The 18,596-nt window shown below is 42.8% G+C and overlaps 1 protein-coding gene across 2 annotated transcripts; it reads left to right on the top strand.

Annotated features, from left to right (window-relative positions):
• The first annotated feature begins 9,380 nt into the window (after positions 1 to 9,380).
• On the top strand, positions 9,381 to 16,362 carry LOC129324406 (olfactory receptor 8I2-like). 2 transcript variants are annotated; one of them, XM_054971655.1, is made up of 2 exons: positions 9,381 to 9,389; positions 15,436 to 16,362. In XM_054971655.1, the coding sequence occupies exons 1-2, from the start codon at positions 9,381 to 9,383 to the stop codon at positions 16,360 to 16,362; spliced, it is 936 nt and encodes a 311-aa protein (XP_054827630.1). The 2 variants fall into 2 exon arrangements, with proteins under 2 accessions (XP_054827630.1, XP_054827629.1); XM_054971654.1 differs by lacking the exon at positions 9,381 to 9,389 and adding an exon at positions 9,702 to 9,721 and having other exon boundaries at positions 15,438 to 16,362.
• Positions 16,363 to 18,596: the final 2,234 nt, after the last annotated feature.

The raw sequence follows: 18,596 nt of genomic DNA on the forward strand, positions 1-18,596 counted from the left end.
CTTGTTTCATGAGCACTTCCTCACGGGGCGTGGTTTCTCCTACCACGATGGTATTTCTCTATACAATAAACAAAGGCAAAATGCAGCATCTGCCATCATAATCCTTACCAAACCACCTCTCCAATTCCCAAACACTCACCCGACTCTCCCACAAACTCTTTCACGTGCTGAAACTCTGCGCACTTCCAGGGACCGCCTCAATCTCGCTACACCAACCCTAATTATAATTCCAGTTCAGCAACTTCATATTGCACACACACATAGGGGTGTGCACAGGGGTAAACATTCAGTTTTCCCTCTTCAATTTACCTGAAGCGAGAAAATGATCCGTAAAAACCTGAAAGCTGAAGCGGCAAGCCACTTCGGCTTCGGAAATTTAAATTGCTTCGGTATACTCCGTAAATATTCAGAGCATACTGAAGTGGGCAGAAAGCTATCTCCCAGACCATCCCCCCCCACTTAGCCCCCCCCCCACTTACTTGTCCAGGAGCAACACCAGCTGGGTGGCAGGGAAGGCCAGAGCCGGCACCTCCACCTCCGGCGACACCTCTTCCACCACAGCAGCAGCCTGTGGAGCAATGGGGAAGGCTGGAGCTGGTACTTCCACCACCCATGCCAACTTGTTACCAGAACTGCTCTTTTTAATAGGGAATTAGCTTGCAGTCTGGGTTTCAATTTAGTGCGGATCTTAACCAATATATACCAGGCTCCCTTTCCAGATCACTCGTGTAATAAAGAGGTGAGAGTAATAGCAATAAACGTGTTTTTACTAAGAATGTTGCGTATGCCTACAGTAGCACATACCCACGGAGTACATACAAGGAACTAAGAAACAAAGAGTAGGAAAACAGAGATGGTTGCATTAGCAGGAGAGCCCACTTGAGAACGACGGAACTAGGTATACTCACCTGGTCACGGTGTGGAAGAAAGATGTAGCAGTAAGATGGGATGGTCTAATGCCTGCACTAGATCCAAAGAGAGTGACAGCAAGGGTTTCTGGATAGGAATGGCACGCGCACCTCATGGCCAGGGAGGCCGGCTTAAATACCCCAAAACGTACCGTGAGGCTGGTGCCTTTCCCTGTGGCTCTCATGGGTGAAACAAAGGTTTAATCGTTCTACAACTACCCTAAATGGGCCACTTTAGAATCTGAATATGTTATTGTGACACCTCGGGAAGAGGGGACAACGGAGAGAGGGGGAATGCCAGACGGGTTGAATGGGTCTTCCAGGAAGCTGGGCTTGTCTCGATGTCATCAGCTCTGGAATGCAGAGGCAGCTTTGAGATGCGTCCATTAAGTGCTTAGGATGGTCGGCACTTTAGCTTCCATTCCGGGGCGGCTATCAAGATATGAAGAGCAGGGCGAGGCTGGCCGCTGCGGACGTGGTCTGCACACTTCCACGAAATGGCTTCTCTAAGCAGGCTGTTCAGGCTGGTCTTCTGGCTGCCTGGGAACATGGCTGCTGCCTGGGCATGACTAGGGCTTGCTAGCAGGCTGCCCGGTAGCGAGGGCAGGCTTGGTGACCGGCCCGCAAGAGATTCCCCACGGGAACTGACCAGGAGGGCGCCTGGCCAGGCTCGTGGAGGGTCTCCCCGGCTGGCACCGTGCTACTAACAGCATGGCTCTGGACCCAGCTGAGGCAAACGTCCATGGAGGCAGGAAACTGTGTGTAAACATCATGGTCCATAGCAGAGGCAGGAAACAGGCACAATCCATAAGAGTGTAGACAGAAAAGAGGTACGGGCAAGGCTGCCCTAAAGCAGAGTCTCTGGTGTGACTTTAAAAAACAATGCAGGAAACTGACACAGTTCATGGTAGGCCTCAGAACAGGAGAGGGGAGCTACTTGGCAACAACCTCCTCCGCCATGGTAGCAGCCAGAGGGGCAGCAGGAAAGGCTGGAGCCAGCCAGTGCTTCTGCCACCCATGCCGCCTCTTCTGCCGCAGTAGTGGCCTGCGGAGTGGTGGGGAAGGCCAGAGCCGGCACCTCTGCCACCTATGCCACCTCCTCTGCCACCATGGTGGCCAGAGGGGTGGCAGAGGCCGCAGCCAGCACCTCCACCACCCGCGTCACCTCTTCCATCGCAGCAGTGGCCTGCAGAACAGTGGGGAAGGCCAGCACCGGTGCATCCACTGCTGCGGCAGCCAGAGGGGTGGTGGGGAAGGCTGCAACCAGCACCACCGTCACCTGCACCTCCACCTCCATTGCAGCAGTGCCACAGCGAAAGGCCAGGTAAGTGAGGTAGTGGGTGTGTGAGAGGGAGGGGGCCCTTTAAAGTATAAAGGCCCCAAAGCTTCCCAAAGCAAAACGAATCGCTTCTGGAAGCTTTGATTTGGGGGTTCTGAATCGGGGCCAGCTTGCTGGCCCTGATTTGGAACCCCTGAATCTTTACAGATTGGGTTCAATTCAGGTATTTTTCCTGAATCAGATACCTGAAGCGCACACCCCTACACACATATATACACTGGTATATCTGATATAAAGCCAATCTTTCTCTTGCATCTGGGGCTGCACCTGGTTCTTCAATTGCCTGCTGAAGTTAAGAGTATTTAATCAGGAAACTGTTTCTATATCTGAAGAATTTAGCAATCAAATTCATGCTCCCTCCCTCCCTCTTCTGGTCTCAAAATGGCTGAGAAATCTGGTAGCACCTATGCTAACAAATGCACTATGGCGAGGGTTGCCAGCCTCCAGGTGGTAGTTGGAGATCTCCTGAATTACAACTGATCTCCAGGCAACAGAGATCAGTTCCCCTAGAGAAAATGGCTACTATGAATGGTGAACTCTATGGCATTATACCCTATTGAGGGCCCTCCCCTCCCCAAGCCTTGTCCTCTCCAGGCTCCACCCCAAAATCTCCAGGAATTTCCCAACCTGGACCTGGCAACGCTAACTATGGCATACACTTTTACTGTTGCTTTTAGGTTTCACTATAGTAAATAATCTATACATGCAGCTGCCCTTGAAATGTGTTAGCTCTTTTATCAGAGACAAGATATCATTAATCAGTATATCTAATTCTCAACACAGTCAAATCTGTGGATACTTAAATCCAGAATTTGGAGTGCTGAACATACAAGAAAGATCTGAAAAATGCTCCAGGTTTGCAAAAAATTCTGAAATCTAACACACTCACACACTTGTACAGATTAATCCCGCCCCCCATAGCAGAAGCAGTACTTTTAGTTTAAGAAAAAAATGCCCTCAGTGGCAATTGCTAGGCAGCAACAATACTATTGCTAGCCTTCAAGGCTTGGTTTCTGTTCATAAAAGGTAGCCCTTTCTAGGCCTGTTTTGGCCTTTGAGGAAGAACTCATCAGTAGTAACTCCCTGGCAACTTGCTACTGCCTGACTGGCATAAATCACTCAGGCCCAGCTGTTTACTGCTTTTCACCAGCAGTCATCCCACGAAAGCCAGTGTGGTATAGTGGTTTAGAGTTTCTTCTTTTTTTTTTATTTTTCATAACTACAAAACACTACACAGCACTACACAAGACTATCACAAGGAAAGGGGAGAGGGAAGGGACAAAGGGGGGTGGAAAAAGAAAAAAAAAGAAAAAGGGGGGGGGATGAACTACAAACACTAAACACTACACTTCAATGTTTCCCTTCATACTGTCATAATACAAAAATAGCTCCATAGGATAATGATGGAGTGGTTAGTCATACAGAGAATAAACATTTCAAATTCTGATTAAACTTTCCTCCCCCTTCTAGGTCCCGGACGCAGTTCTCTCTGTGCAACTGCTGTTGCGGTGCTCTCCTCCTCCTCCCCCCCCCCTCCGGCTCCTCCTTTTCTTCGTTCTTGGTGCAGCAGAGTTCTGGGTTTTTATTCTCAAAATCCTTTAGTTGATCTTCTGATAATATCTTATAGGCCTGATCTTTATATCTGAACCATATTCCTTCCGGGAATAACCATTTGTACTTTATTCCATGGTCCCTCAGAAGAGCTGCAAACTTTTTATATTTAAAACGCCGTTTCCGGACTAGAAATGGAACGTCCTTCAAAATCTTGACTTTCAAACCCATAAAGTCCAAATCCGCATTGTATGAGTTATATAGGATGGTGTCCCGAATCTTTTTAGATGAAAAGTCAATAATGATCTCACGAGGCAACTGTCGCTTTGTTGCATATTTTGAAGAAGCCCGACGGACCTCCAAAATGGCGCTTTTAACCTCTTCTTTAGTCGTCCTCGCGGGTATCGCCAATAGTTCCGAGACCACCTCCCACAGATCCTCTTTTTCCTCCTCTTTCACGTTTTGGAGACGCAAAATTGTCTGCGTTCGTTCCACCTGTAGTCCGATCAGCTGGTTCTCCACCAACTTCAGCTCCTTTTTTGTAGCCTTCACAAGTGACGCACTTTCCAGAGCAGACTTCTCTGCCCCCCCCCCCCGCTGCTGCCTTAATGGTTTTCACCTCGCTTTCAATTAAGCCCACCCTTTGATCAGTTTCGTTCAGCTTGTCAACAAAGGGTTTTATGGCTTCCACCACCGCCCTGCGCACCAACTCTTCGAGCGACTCCCCCTTCTGCAAGGTAGCCGAGATTGACTTACCGAGAGCGGGACTTTGCTTCTTTGCTGCCATTTGGGGGGGGGGGGCGCCAACAAAATTCTGGAACTCAACGAAGGGGAAGAGCGAGTCTTCTTCAGATCAACCTCTCCTTCACAAACGCTTGTAGAACAGAAGGGATTCGCTTGTTTACAGGCTTCCGCCTGTTTCTTTTACTTGCCGTTTCTCGTTGCCCGGCGGCACTCGAGGCGCCGCGCACGTCTGCCGGCCTCCATAGGGACAAACGGGCAATTCCCCCCCCCCGCATTGATTTCGGGGAGTTCTTCCCGCCGCGTCCCGGACCCTGGCTCCCTCCCTGGGAGTCCTGGGGGCTATTCCTTGCGGATCAGCCGCCTGGTCAGGGTGCCCGGTCGTTTCCTCCCGGACCAGCCGAGAGGAGTGTCCGGCATGGCTGAGAAAACGAAACCGAATCAGTGGTTTAGAGTTTCATATTAAAATCTGGGAGATTCAGATTCAAATACCCACTCTGCAGTGGAAGCTTGCTGGGTGTCCTCAGGTCGGTCACATGCTCTCAGCCTAACCTATCACACAGGGCTGTTGTTAGATAAAATGGAGGAAAAGTGAGGATAGGGGGGTTGCCAGGAGAAATGAAAGAGAAAATAGTGTGGGGAAGGGAACGCAAGGGGAAATGAATTGCCTCCCACAAATCCTTGCAGGTTCCCCGCCAAACAACTAGCCCAACATGGCAGCTGAACCATACAACTGGGCCATGGTTTCTCTGGTAGAGGATGTCAGTGGAAGGTGAAAGCTGAAGATGGGGGAAAGATAGGTAGATTGACTGGAGAGTGGGAAGGAGAAACAGAAGAAGGAAAAGGGGAGAGGCTCTGGGGGCTTTCAGGAAAGGGAAAGAGAAAATCATGAGGAAGGGGAAAACAAGCTGCTCTGGCAAGGTCCCCTATGTGTAGTATCTCTAAATTGCTATAAATTGTAAGTTAGTTCTAGGGCATCAGTCAAGGAGTTGGTTTTAACTTTTAAAGCCCAAAATGACCTGCAGAGGAGTTAGGTTAGTCTCTTGCTCTTCCTAAATGATGCCCTTCTCTACCATAGCCAACCATCCTACTGAAAACCAACCATTGTCTCTTCACATCCTCACAAACTTTGGGAGCATCTCTTTCTTATTTTGACAGAAGGAATAGCCACCATGGCACCCTTTACAAGTTAGTAATGAAATCACCAATGGCTTTATTAACTAAGAAGTAGCAAAGTCTAACTTTGGACGTTTCTTTCTGTGACAGCTCCAGTAATGAAAAGAAGGCTTTTAAGATACCACTCAGAGCATCCTTCTCTTCCAAATCTTGCCTTTCCCATTAGGCCGAGGAGAAGGAATGGAGAATATAAGAGACACTGCCTCACCTTTGACATACCCTGCACTATGGTCCTATATAAAAATAGTCCTCATTGGTTTGCTGTATTTGAGATGCCCTTGCTTACAGATGTTGAGCCCCTCAACTTCACAGGTAACGAGGAGAAGCTGAGGTACTGTAAAATACAGAAAAAGTCTATACAATGAGGTACTCTTGAGCAGTAAATAATTCTCTAGGTATTATTAAGCAACTCATAATTTGGAATTAAGACATGGACTCACTCAGTTCTTTTAACAAATGGGTCTTGAGCTCTACCATTTGACCTATTAATCTCCATTCCCATGACCAATGATGAAAAAATATAAAATGAAGCTAATATAATTCAAAATAAAGAAGATCTATTACAATAAATATTAAGACACAGTGCACTTGATGCTGAAATGTAAATAGACATTTTTTGAAAGGTGGGAGGACAGAATGTTCTGTATTGTTTGTAAGTTCTATTAGGTTTTGAATACTTATCTTGCTTAAGTTAATTATCTGTTGCTATGTTAATTTTCAGAGTAGCTGTCTTCTACCAGTAGGTGAAGATTTAAGACATTTTTGTTTTATTTGGCATAGCCCAAATATTGGCTTCCTCCATGGTTACGATGTTGTATATTTATGTGTTTAAATGAATTATTTTATATATTATCTTAAATATTGTTTTAATGTTTAAATGTTTTAATATTCAGTGTTTTAATGTTCAAATGTTTGCCACATTGGAGACCCTATTTGGGTGGAAAGTCACCATTAAATGTTTTAAATGCGCTGTAAAAATGTTTTAAATAAATCAAAATTTTAAATAATTCTCGCAAGGAAGATCCCTTCAGTAACTATGGCTAGTAGCCACTGATGGATCTCTTCCATGAATCTATTTACCTCCCTTTTAAAGTTATCTATACTTTTGGCCATCGCTACCTCCTCTGGCAATTTACCATCTCTACCACTGCTACAGTTTAATGACTCATCAAGTAAAGAACTATCTCCTTTTGGCTGTCGTGAACTATTTCCCAATAACTTAATCCGTTCCCCTCACCTTCTAGTATTAGGTGAGAAAAAGCTCCCTCTATCCACTCTCTCCACCCCATGCATAATATTATAAACTTCTATCATGTCTCTCCTTAGCCATCTTTTTTTCTAGACTGAAAAAGTCCCAGGCTCTCCAGGCTTTCCCTGTAGGATATATGTAGGTTTCGTTTCAGCATGATATGGTTATGTTAAAGGCTTAGTAAAAGGAGTGGATTTTGAGAAAGTACATGAATGAAAGTAGCTCTGCCATAAGAATTCAGTGTTGCTTATCCTGAATTACCAATTAAAAAAAATGCACTAACCAAATACAGATAGATCTTTGGTGCCATCTAATGGCTATTCTTTGTAAATAAACTTTAGTTGGTCTTCAACCAAAAGGAATACGAAAATATTAATCTAGGGAGACATTCATATCTGGAATTATAGAGTAACAAATAAAGACATTGTATGTACTTATATTGTGTAGGGTGGGTTGCTTGATTGACCATTACTAATCAAAAATTCACAATCTAGAAATGCTGACAGCACATGACCACTAGCCGCAAATTTAGCCTCTTACATCTTTTCTATTGCTGCCCAAATTTTAAAGTGGATCAGGTCTGTGGAGACTCAGGTTCAAATCACCACTCTTCATGGAAATCATTGGCAGTGCAATCCTAAGCAGAATTACACCCTTCTAAGCCCAATGATGCCAATGAATTTAAAAGGACAACTCTGTTTACAATTGCATTGTGAACTATCAACCAGTCGTTCTGTCTCAGGCTAACCTACCCTGCAGGGCTGTTATGAGGATAACATGGTGGAGGGCAGTACCATTTATGCCATCCTAAGCTCATTGGAGAAGGAGTGGAATAAAAATGTGATAGAATGTGTGATAGAATCTTGAGATCATCAGGAGTTATTCATCAGAATGGCTTTTGGTAATTAACATTGTGATTAATGGCTGGTTCCACTCCTTGGCAGTTTGTGCTCTGGTTCTTTTGCTTCTTTGACTTTACTGATAATCTCTGAGGGATGTTCAGTTGAAAAATAATTTTAATTCCATAATGGAAAGTTAAGAAGAGTATTATTATACTTTTCATTAAAATCAGGAATATAGTTATATTTCTGGAAAGACATTCTGGAAATAATGGCGCATACTCCCAATGTTGCCATTCCTGATAGTAATGATTTGCTTAGTTTTGAACCACCCTTTTTTAAAAAAAAAAAACCTTTAAAAACCTTTGGCTTTGGACCTTAAATTCAGCTCCCCTTTATATTACTTTAAACTTACATCTCAGAAGGGCTCTGGTCACAGCCAACATACATTTTAATTACACTCACTTAAAGCTGAGGTGTTCTCTACTTTAACCAAGTTTTTGCCTCGAGCACACCTTCCCTTTCGTTTGTGTGACCTATATATTGCTATCTCTCTGCCTCCTTCAAAATATTTTTGCAGACTTGCAGGAGCCTGTCATTTTTCATCCCCACCCCCACCCCCACCATGTCCTCTTTTCCTTCCCTGCTCCCACAGCCCCTCACCCTTATCCTGGTTCCTCCTTTCTTTCCCACACACCTTCGTACCCCATCTTCATTTTTACCCCTCCACCCCAGGCAGTCTCTCCCCTATGGCCCAGTTGAATGGTGAGGAACCTGCAAGGACATACGGGGGTACTTCACTTTTCCCTTTATGCCTTTCTCCACACTATTTCCTCTTTCCCTCTTCCTGGTACCCTCTATAAGCTCACCTTTCTCTGCATCCTTCTCTCCTTCAAACCCACTAAACAACTTTTTTTTAATGTACTCCCCATCTTCATCTATATTTCGTAATTTACTTCATTTATATATTGCCTTTCTCCACAAGGGGGCAAAGCAGCTTACATCATGCTCCTTGCCTCCATTTTATTCTCACAACAACCCTGAGAAGTAGGTTAGGCTGAGAGTGTGTGACTGGATCAAAGTTGCCCAGTGAGTTTCCATAGCAGAGTGGTGATTTGAACCTAGGTCTTCCAGATCTTACTCTGAAACCCTAGCCATTACACTCACTGGCTTTTGTAGGGTAGGGATGGGCTGCTGTTAAACAGTTGCAAGCAGCCATGGCTGGGTGAGTCATGCAAGTCATGTGGTATTAAGTAGCCTGGTAGTTGCTTCTGGGCCTGGCCCCAATCAGTCCTCTCTTAAAGGCCAAAACTGCCCTGGAAAGGGTCCTGCCCCTCACCCTGCATTTTATTGAGAGAAACCAAGGCTTGAAGGCTGGCAATACTATTATGGTTGCCTGGCAACCCTTACAATGTCCTACTGAGAGGACATTCATTTCTTAAAGCTACAGTCATTGCTTCTGTTATTTGGGGTGGGGAGATTAACCTCAATGTATGTTTGTGTGTGTTTAGATTTCAGAGCTTTCTGCAAATCTAGAGCTTTTTCAAGGTTTGGAGAAAGCTCTGTCTTGTCTGTTCATGGCTCCAGTTTCTAGCTTTAAGTATGTACAGATTTGGCCATGATATTGGTATTAGAATCAGAAAAAATAGGGAAAGTCTGTCACAGTATCAGGTATTGTCCATCTAATCCAATACAGGAAATATCAGACAATATATCTGGCAATATCTGATTGCACATCTTTAGAGGCTGTGTTATCTGCTTCATAAGCCATGCAGTGACATGCCTAGATTTCCCTAGAGGATGTCAAAACAAAGGTAGCTAACCTCCAGGTGGAGCCTGGAGATCCCCCAGGATTACAACTGATCTCCAGACAACAGAGATCAGTTCCCCTGGAGAAAATGGCTGCTTTGGAGGATGGACTCTATGGCATTATACTCCACTGAGAATCCTGCTATCCCCAAACCCTGCCCTTCCCAGCTTTTACTCCCAGTCTCCAAGTATTTCCCAACCCAGAATTGGCCACATTAGTAAAAACAGAAGTATTTAACTAGCAGGTGTTTCAAAAGAATCCAAAGAATGCAAAGAGCAACCTCCAGCATGGGAGGATGTTTGGCCTGGAACTCTCCTTTTAAAAAAAAAATTAATACTTCATACCTCCACAACATACAACATAAATAATGAATACAATCTCCCAGAACAAAGAACTATATCCTTATCCAATTACCAAATACAAACATTAGGACCATCTATCTCAGTTCATAATTGTCTTTACAATCAAAGTCAGAAGTTCATTCATAAACACAACAATTTCCTATAGGTCATATTAAGAGGAATAATATTTTGTTCAGCCATATACTTCAGAATGGAAAGCCAGGTAGATTCGGAATCAGATTGATAAATCTTCATAGTCTAATTGTTTCAGATTATCATTTATTTTTTCCATAGCGATCTGATCCCAAATTTTCCCATGCCAGTCATCTATAGTTAACAGACAGTTGGATTTCCACTGAGAAGAAATAGTTAACTGGGCAGCTCCCAGCAGAATAGCAATAAGGCTGCTTTCTTGTTTTGTTATTTTTAAGCTTTGCCAATAATGAGGGCCTTTTTTCAGCTGGAACGCTGTGGAACAGAGTTCCAGCACATCTTGAAAATGGTCACATGGCCAGTGGCCCCGCCCCTGATCTCCAGACAGAGGGGAGTTTAGATTGTCCTTCGCGCTGCTCAGCAGCGCAGAGGGCAATCTAAACTCCCCTCTGTCTGGAGATCAGGGAGCGGGGCCACCGGCCATGTGACCATTTTTGCAGAGGGCGATTTAAACAACAGTCTCATATTTTAAATTTCTATATTTCTGATGGTCTTTTTAGATTTTCTTCTGATATCATGCAAAACACAGGGTTATTTGCAGGGATCACAATATTCGATATAGGATTTCCCTTTTTTATAATGATTATTGGTTCTAACGGTAGTTGTTTTTCTCTTAGACTTCCTGTGTTCCATCATAACATCTAGAGGGACAGGATGTGAATTCACTGCTTCAGGCTTGATAGAAGAGGAGTGATTTATTTTCTTTAAAGCTGATACCAGGTTGTTCAGTCTACTTATCAAGGAGTCTTGTTCTTGTTCAGGCAGATTTCCAAAAGCTGATAATAGATTTGTTTCAATCTATTCTGGCTCCTCTAAGACCCAGCTCCATCAAATAAATGATTAATATTCGATGATGATTGGTTGCTATAACAGAAGCCTTCATCGGCGATGGTAGGTTTGACAGAGCTGCTTGGTCGATTATTAACACAGGTATCTTTTCTATTGTCTTTTCTGTTGCCTTCGGCAGAGTTGCAGAGGGTTTTTTAGGGGTCTTACTTTTGTCTATTGAGGTTTGTAAGTCTAATTTTGGAACTATGGTATTTCTAAAATGTCTTTGAATTTTAATTCCAAATCTATTAAGTTCCACAGCATGAGAGAACATCTTTGAAGGAATTTTGTTCAAATGGAAATGTAAGAGAAAACGTTCACAGCATAGGCAACCTAGGAGCCTTTCTAATTTAGAAATATCAATTTTTGATGGCGCAGTCTTTAAAATGACTGCAAGATGGTTTTTTGCCCTCCATTTGTTGGACCAATCAATTCATCTTCCACGATAAGGGAAAATATTAATCACTATGCCATTTGGATTAAGAATTAGATTTTGAATATTTTTCTTTACCTCTCCAGAAGCCTTTATTGGGGAATCCATCATGTCAATTCCAGTTTCAGAGGCAGGTCTGTGATCGTTAACAGACCCTGTGTTACCAACTGCCCTCCCCTCCCCCCCCCCAGACTCTTCACTGGGCTCTTTTGTATTTGATCTATGATTGTTTCAAGTTGGGTAAAAAAAAATTGAATTGTTTGTGCAATCAAAAAACATTGATGTCCTAACATATCCAGCTCTGTATTGCTTGTGGGTCTGGGTTTAAATCCAGATTCCAAAACAGGCAAAGCCCTTGCTTCTTGAATTTCCCCTTGAATTATCTTTGGAGTTGTTTGTTTCAGTAAACTGTCTTCTCCTTCAGCTTCTGTCTCAAGACAAGCGTATCTCTTTTGTAAGTTCACTGTAGTAAAATAGTCTTCCAGTCTAAATTGCTTATTCACTGGAGGAGACCCTTCATTCTCATAGGGACACACCCTTTCCCCCCCATTGTTAAAATAGCAATCCAAGGTAGAGGTAAGAGTCAGCTTTCTTCTTTTGTTCTCTCCCCTCTTATGCCTGTTTAGTCTCTCTCAGGACTTTAGGGTATGTTGTTTAATTAACTGGATATTGGTTGCTCTCTTCCAATCTCTTCATATGCTGAAACATTTGCTCTCTCACAGTTGTGTGTTGTCAAATAAAATAACCATTCCAAAGACTGGCTTTTCCACCTGATGAAAACAAAAACACTGCCTTAATTAATCTACTACAGTTGTAGCCACATCCAGCAATTTCAGGGCATTAGGTAGGTGAAAAATGCTGAGCAGGATAATACATTAGCAGAGAAACATTTTAATCTCCTTGTTAAATGTAGTTTCTCTCTGCATAGCAAGTCCAAATAAAATAGTTAAAATCAACAAGGAGACAGTCCTAACTGAGATACTGCTGTATCTAGAGTTATGCAGTGAGATCAAGCAATAAATTCCAAGCTCTAAGGAGCCAACAGCTGGGAGTTAGCAATCACTCCTACGTTGTGCTTAGTCTTATTGTAGCACAATGTTGGTTTTGTGATAAAATAGTTGTTAATCTGGGCCTAGTTAGAGTTATTAAAGAAGGGATGACCTTTCAGGAGGCTACAGAACTCTGAAGCATGTCCGCTGCCAGAAGAAACGGAAGCCGACCTGGAACTCTCCTAATGTTTTGTGGACCATCCCAACATTATGTGATTGGACCTAGCCTCCATGGCAGCCATTTTATGTTTGTTCCTCATGATAGCTGTTTTGTTGTGGTGCCCTGTATGAACCAGGCACCCTCAGACTCCTATTTCCGGGCACTGAAAACAGCCACACTAGATCCTTTAGGCAGAAGGAAGACACCTTATCAATTAGTATGTAAGACTTTCCAGTCTCTGGGTTCCCTAAAGTTGTACTCACATGCAACTCCAGACACAGACTTGAACAAAATATCTTTAGTTTATTGATTACAAAGTTTCAGAGACTGTTGCTGAACATAAAGCTCTCTAATTCAAGCAATTGATATAAAACAAATAAACCTTTCTATTGCTAGCTAACAGCTATCTGTCTGATTTAGCTTCTTAGCTGGTAGGTTCTTATCTATTGATTTAGTAAAGGAGTCCATTTCCATGCCATGCAGCATGAGGCATATTAAAGAGAATAGGCGTGGAGCCAATCTTCTCTCTCACAAGATGGTAAGGAATGGTAATTGGAGATAGAGAGAAGAGTGAGCTAGGCAGCCATCTTTTCAGGACTTGCAACTGACAAAGAAGCTCTCCTAGTCAAACAGATCAAATCCAAAGTGGAAAACCACAAGTGGGAGAAAATGTAAAGAACAATTATAACTGGTAATAAAGTATGTGAAATTTTATAAACTGATAAGTGCAAAGTGCTAACTGCTATTTCATATAAATACAATATGAAACAGCAGGCCAATGTCGGTTTCCTGGAGATTTCGCCTTGAAAGACTGGCTATCACAGCTCATATCTTCACTCCTCAATTTCACACGGCTAGCAAAGACAATTAAGCAAGTGAGCCCTGATTGGCTCTTATATTGTATTTATATGAAATAGCACTTAGCACTTTGCACTTATCAATTTATAAAATTTCACATACTTTATTACTAGTTATAATTGTTCTTTACATTTTCTCCCACTTGTGGTTTTCCGCTTTGGATTTGATCTTTTCAGGACTGCCGACATCACCCTATCAACCAAGAGCCAATCTGGGCTCACATGCTTAATTGGCATTGCTAGCTGTGTGAAATTGGGGAGTGAAGATGTGAGCTGTGATAGCCAGTCTTTCAAGGCCAAATCTCCAGGAAACTGACACTGGCCTGCAGGTGTTCAGAATTAACAAACCAGCACATTTTTTCTAGCCAGGCCAGAACTAGGCCTGCAAGCACTTACAGCCTGAACCAAAGTTCAGTCACTCTTAACATGAGTGCAGGGTTTGACTGCACATCTTCTTTACATGCCCACTACCTATCCTCAAAATTCTCAAAGGGCTCAGAGGTTTGCCAAGGTAGTGGAACCCTGCTCTAGCTGGTGACAGACAGCAGAATACCCTTTCTCTCTTCTCCAGCCTCAGGACATGGAGTTTCAGCAGGGTTCTTTCTGACTGGGAGAGGGAATGCAAGATCTGTGTTTTAATTTTAATTGTGTATTAATTCTACCCCCCCAAACAAATGAAATTAATCAGTGATCCTGGGATCAGTTTCTAACCTTTGATTTTTACTTGCAGCAAAGCACTCTTCCCTTGTACTACATTGTTTGTTTAACTGATCATCTCCTTCCCTGAGGAAGACTTGGAAACTCAAGCATCTCCCCTGTGATAATACAGCAAGCTTGGGGAGTTGACCACAATAAATACTGTGGTGCCATCAAAATACAACATTAATTTTAGTCTTGCAACTTCTTCAGAAATTTAACAGGCTGCTGAATTAGATCTGAATAGCTTAGTTTTAACGAGCATGTTAGTGACCTACCTAGGTTAGAGGGGGCACTAGTTGCTTATACGTTAACACTTGAACAGCGACATTTCTGATACAAGGTAGATGATGGACTACTTTTCCTTATTAGAATCTCTAGACTTCTAAGCCTCAGACATAAGAGTCTTCTGCTAGCTCAGAGCAAAGATGGCAATTATTAGTCTTCACCCCAAAACAGAGCAAGCTTCCATTTTTCACCACTGAAGCCCCTCACCCTTGAACAGATATGACCACTTCTCAGACTGAAAGGTAAGTCTAGTATCTACATTTTCACTCCATACAGTTCATGTTGTGTTCATAACTTCTATGTTAATGGGACACCTAAGACATTTTAAAGAGACATATCCCAATTTATTTAGTTACTAAAATAAAATGTATGAATAAGTTTTACACTTTGTAGAAATTCTACAAGTCTGTTTTGAAGAAAGTGCCATCATTGCTTTATTAGCCAACAGAATTAGTAGGCTACAAACACCTGTGTTTGTTGTCCCAGCATATAGCAAATGCCTGCAATGAGTAGCCAAAGAACCCCTATATTTCTCTTTAAGCTCTCCTCAGATAGGCTAGGCAATTAGTTCTGCACCTTATTTGAGTTAGAAGGGTCTAAATAATAATATTTATAGCTCTAGCAGCCATGCGTATGTTTGCCTCCTTCCATAGAGGGACTGTGAGGCTACAAGATAGAGTCATAAGCACACTCATCCCCATGCTTATGTTACAATATCAGTGCATCAGACAGTCACATAAGTATTCATCTTTGATCTGAGAATTCAGACAACTGGGCTGATATTCATTGTAGTGTCACTCCCCTTATATGGAGCCCTGTCACTGTCATAATAAGGGTCAGAGACCCGAGCAGTCATTTCTAACTATGTTTCCCCAAAATAGTTGGAATAAGTAATGAATTTTCTCTTGACGTTTTGTATAATTTGTCAGGTCTGAGAATTTGGAAATAGATTCAAAGGAAAACTGCACAAAGGTGACGGAGTTCATTCTCCTGGGATTCACAGAAAGTCTAGAGCAGCAGCTTCCCCTTTTCATGGTGTTTCTTGTGATCTACATCATCACTCTTATGGGAAATCTGGGGATGATTGCATTAATCAAGATGAACTCGCGGCTGCACACACCCATGTATTTTTTTCTGTGCAACTTAGCTATCATAGATATCTGTTACTCATCTACCATCATCCCAAGGATGCTGATGAACTTTCTAGCAGATGGCAAGTCAATTTCCTTCAATGCATGTTTTGTTCAGCTTTACTTTTTTGTTGCCTGGGTGTGCTCTGAATGTTTCTTGCTGGCCACAATGGCTTATGATCGTTATATAGCTATCTGTAACCCATTGCTCTATTCATCAGTTATGTCACAAAGAGTCAGTGTTCCTTTGGTTGCTGGTTCATGTCTCACTGGCTTCTCAAATGCCATGATAACAGTATGTTTTTTGAGCAGGTTGCCCTACTGTGGCTCTAATGTCATTAGGCATTTCTTCTGTGATACCCCTCCATTGTTAGCACTGGCCTCTAACAGCTACATAGCTGAAACCATCATTTCTTTTCTAGCTGGTCTCACCACTGTTGGATCTCTGTTAATCATCCTCCTTTCTTATGTCTTCATTCTGTATGCAATTCTGAAGATCCGTTCTGCTCAAGGCAGGCACAAGGCTTTCTCCACTTGCTCCTCTCACCTTACAGCTGTCACTGTCTTCTATGGGACTCTGATATTTACGTATCTACGTCCTAATACAAGCTACTTGTTGGGGCGGGACCAAGTGGCTTCTGTATTCTATACAGTGGTGGTCCCCATGATGAACCCTCTGATCTACAGCTTGAGGAACAAGGATGTGAAGGAGGCCTTCAAGCAATCAATGAACATAAAATTGTTCTCACAATGAATGTATATTTTAAAAAATAATTTCAATTGTTAATATTGCCACAATAATAAAATCATTACAGAACAGAAAGAAAACAAAACACACAGGAAAAAATCTTCATAAACCCTCCCCACATGAGCTTGTTCCTATGTTGTTATATAGGATTGCCAACTCTGAGCAGGGAAATTCCTGGAGATTTAGGGGTGGAGTCTGAACAGAGTGGAGTTTGGGGAAGGAGGGCATTCAGTATTGATGTGATGCCACAGAGTCCACCCTCAAAAGCTGTCATTTTCTTCAGAGGAAGTAGTCTCTGTTGCCTGGAGATCAGTTGTAATTCCAGGAGAACTCCTGTCCACATGTGGAGGCTGACAAGCCTATGTGCATAAGGGGTGCTGTATTCATTTCACTGGTATAAGCTATTATGCAGATGAAAAAACAGATCTCTGCTTCTATTGAAATGCTTTCACTGAAATGCTTGCAGTAGCCCATGTACAGCATACCTTGTAACCTTACAGGAAATCACTGAAAGCATCAGGACAAGTTTATACCGTGGGCATCTATAACACGGGAGCTGTGAAACAGGGCAAATGCATTTACATCTTCACCCTACAGTAATGGTAAAACTCTTTTCAGTGCATCATATAGTCCCACAAGTGACCTCCTTTGCATTCAGGGGTCAAAAAATTGGGCTGAAATATATATAGTTAGAGGCTTACAAGCAGTACTGTTCCTGAGCACTCTGCCTAGTAAGATATAAGATACAATCCTAAACTGAGGGCCAAGCTACAAGTGACGAATGACACTTGAACGGCAGGTGTATTTCTTCCTGTTCACTTGCCCTCCACTCAATCCACTTGCCATTCAAGTGTCATTTGTCACTTGTAGCTTGGCCCAGAGTTACAACTTTCTAATCCCATTGATTTACGCATAAACTCAGTTTCCTATACAAAGATTAATCAATGAGCATATCGTAGCATATAAACTTTCCTTCAAAATCCATGATTCGAGATAAAAGGGTTAATTCCACAGGTTCATCTGGAGCATAGCATGAGATCTTAACATAAGCAGGAGGAGACCAATGTCAGCTTTCTCACTACCATTACTTCCTACAGTATTCCCAGGGCCACACCCACTAAATGTCAGCATAACTGTGGCCAAGCAACCACTCTAACTCTTCTACTACTAAACATTTGCCAAATAGAACTGCCTTCTTACGCAATACTCCTCTAGAATGTACACAAAAGATTCCATACAGAGAAATCCTTCACACACAATGTTATTTCCCACCAAATATCTTTTAAAAATTTCACATCAGCAAGAATGTTAAAGAATCATCAAAGACATAAAGGAATAGAATACTATTTTTTAACCTGTCATTTAAAGGAAGTCACTGCAGGAAAGGTGGCCATCTCTGGGGATAGGGGTCCAAGCTTGAGGCACCACTACCACAACAGGCCTCATCTTCTATTATCACTTACCTAACCTTTGAACATGGAAGCACCCAGAGTCTTTGATGTGAGTCTCTGTGAATGGTCTCAGGTTTCATAGTGCAAGACTATGAACATGACTGAGGGCCAAGCTACAAGTGACGAATGACACTTGAACAGCAAGTGTATTTCTCCCTGTTCACTTGCCCTCCACTCAATCCACTTGCCGTTCAAGTGTCATTCGTCATGTGTAGCTTGGCCCTCAGTCATGTTACCCAGATAGGCTAGCTTCCTGAAATAAGCAGCATGAGGGAAGTACCTACTTCATACTTTGAGAACGTAGTAACATAGAGTTTTTTAAAATGGGCATGCTAGAATCTTCACTGTAAATGAAATCAGAACTTACCATAATCAATAGCAGCAATTCTGATAAGCCAATCACAGGATTAGTTCATTGATGAGAAAAATGTCCCAAACTTCTTCCAAACTGGTTAGGAGTTCTGCAGTAGATTTTGTGCTTACAAGCCATGCTAGTTGCTTGATCATCAAACTTTAACAGACAGACCTGCTGTTGTCCTGGTGAAACAGGTCATTCTGGATCCAGGAAGAAGTGCCCTGGAGCAGCATGGGTATGTAAATAAGGGTTTGCACAGAGCCAGAAGGAGGAAAAAGGGGATTTAACTCATCCAGGGGCACTGACAGGGTAATGGTGTGGCTAGTCCCCCTCCTCCATTGGTGGCCAGGCAGTATTGCCAGTCTCCAGGCCGGGCCTGGAACTTTCCGAGAATTATAACTGATCGCCAAGCAACAAAGACCATTTCTTCTAGA

This window comes from Eublepharis macularius, chromosome 2 (assembly GCF_028583425.1).
Source record: "Eublepharis macularius isolate TG4126 chromosome 2, MPM_Emac_v1.0, whole genome shotgun sequence".
NCBI classification, from domain to species: Eukaryota; Metazoa; Chordata; class Lepidosauria; order Squamata; family Eublepharidae; genus Eublepharis; species Eublepharis macularius.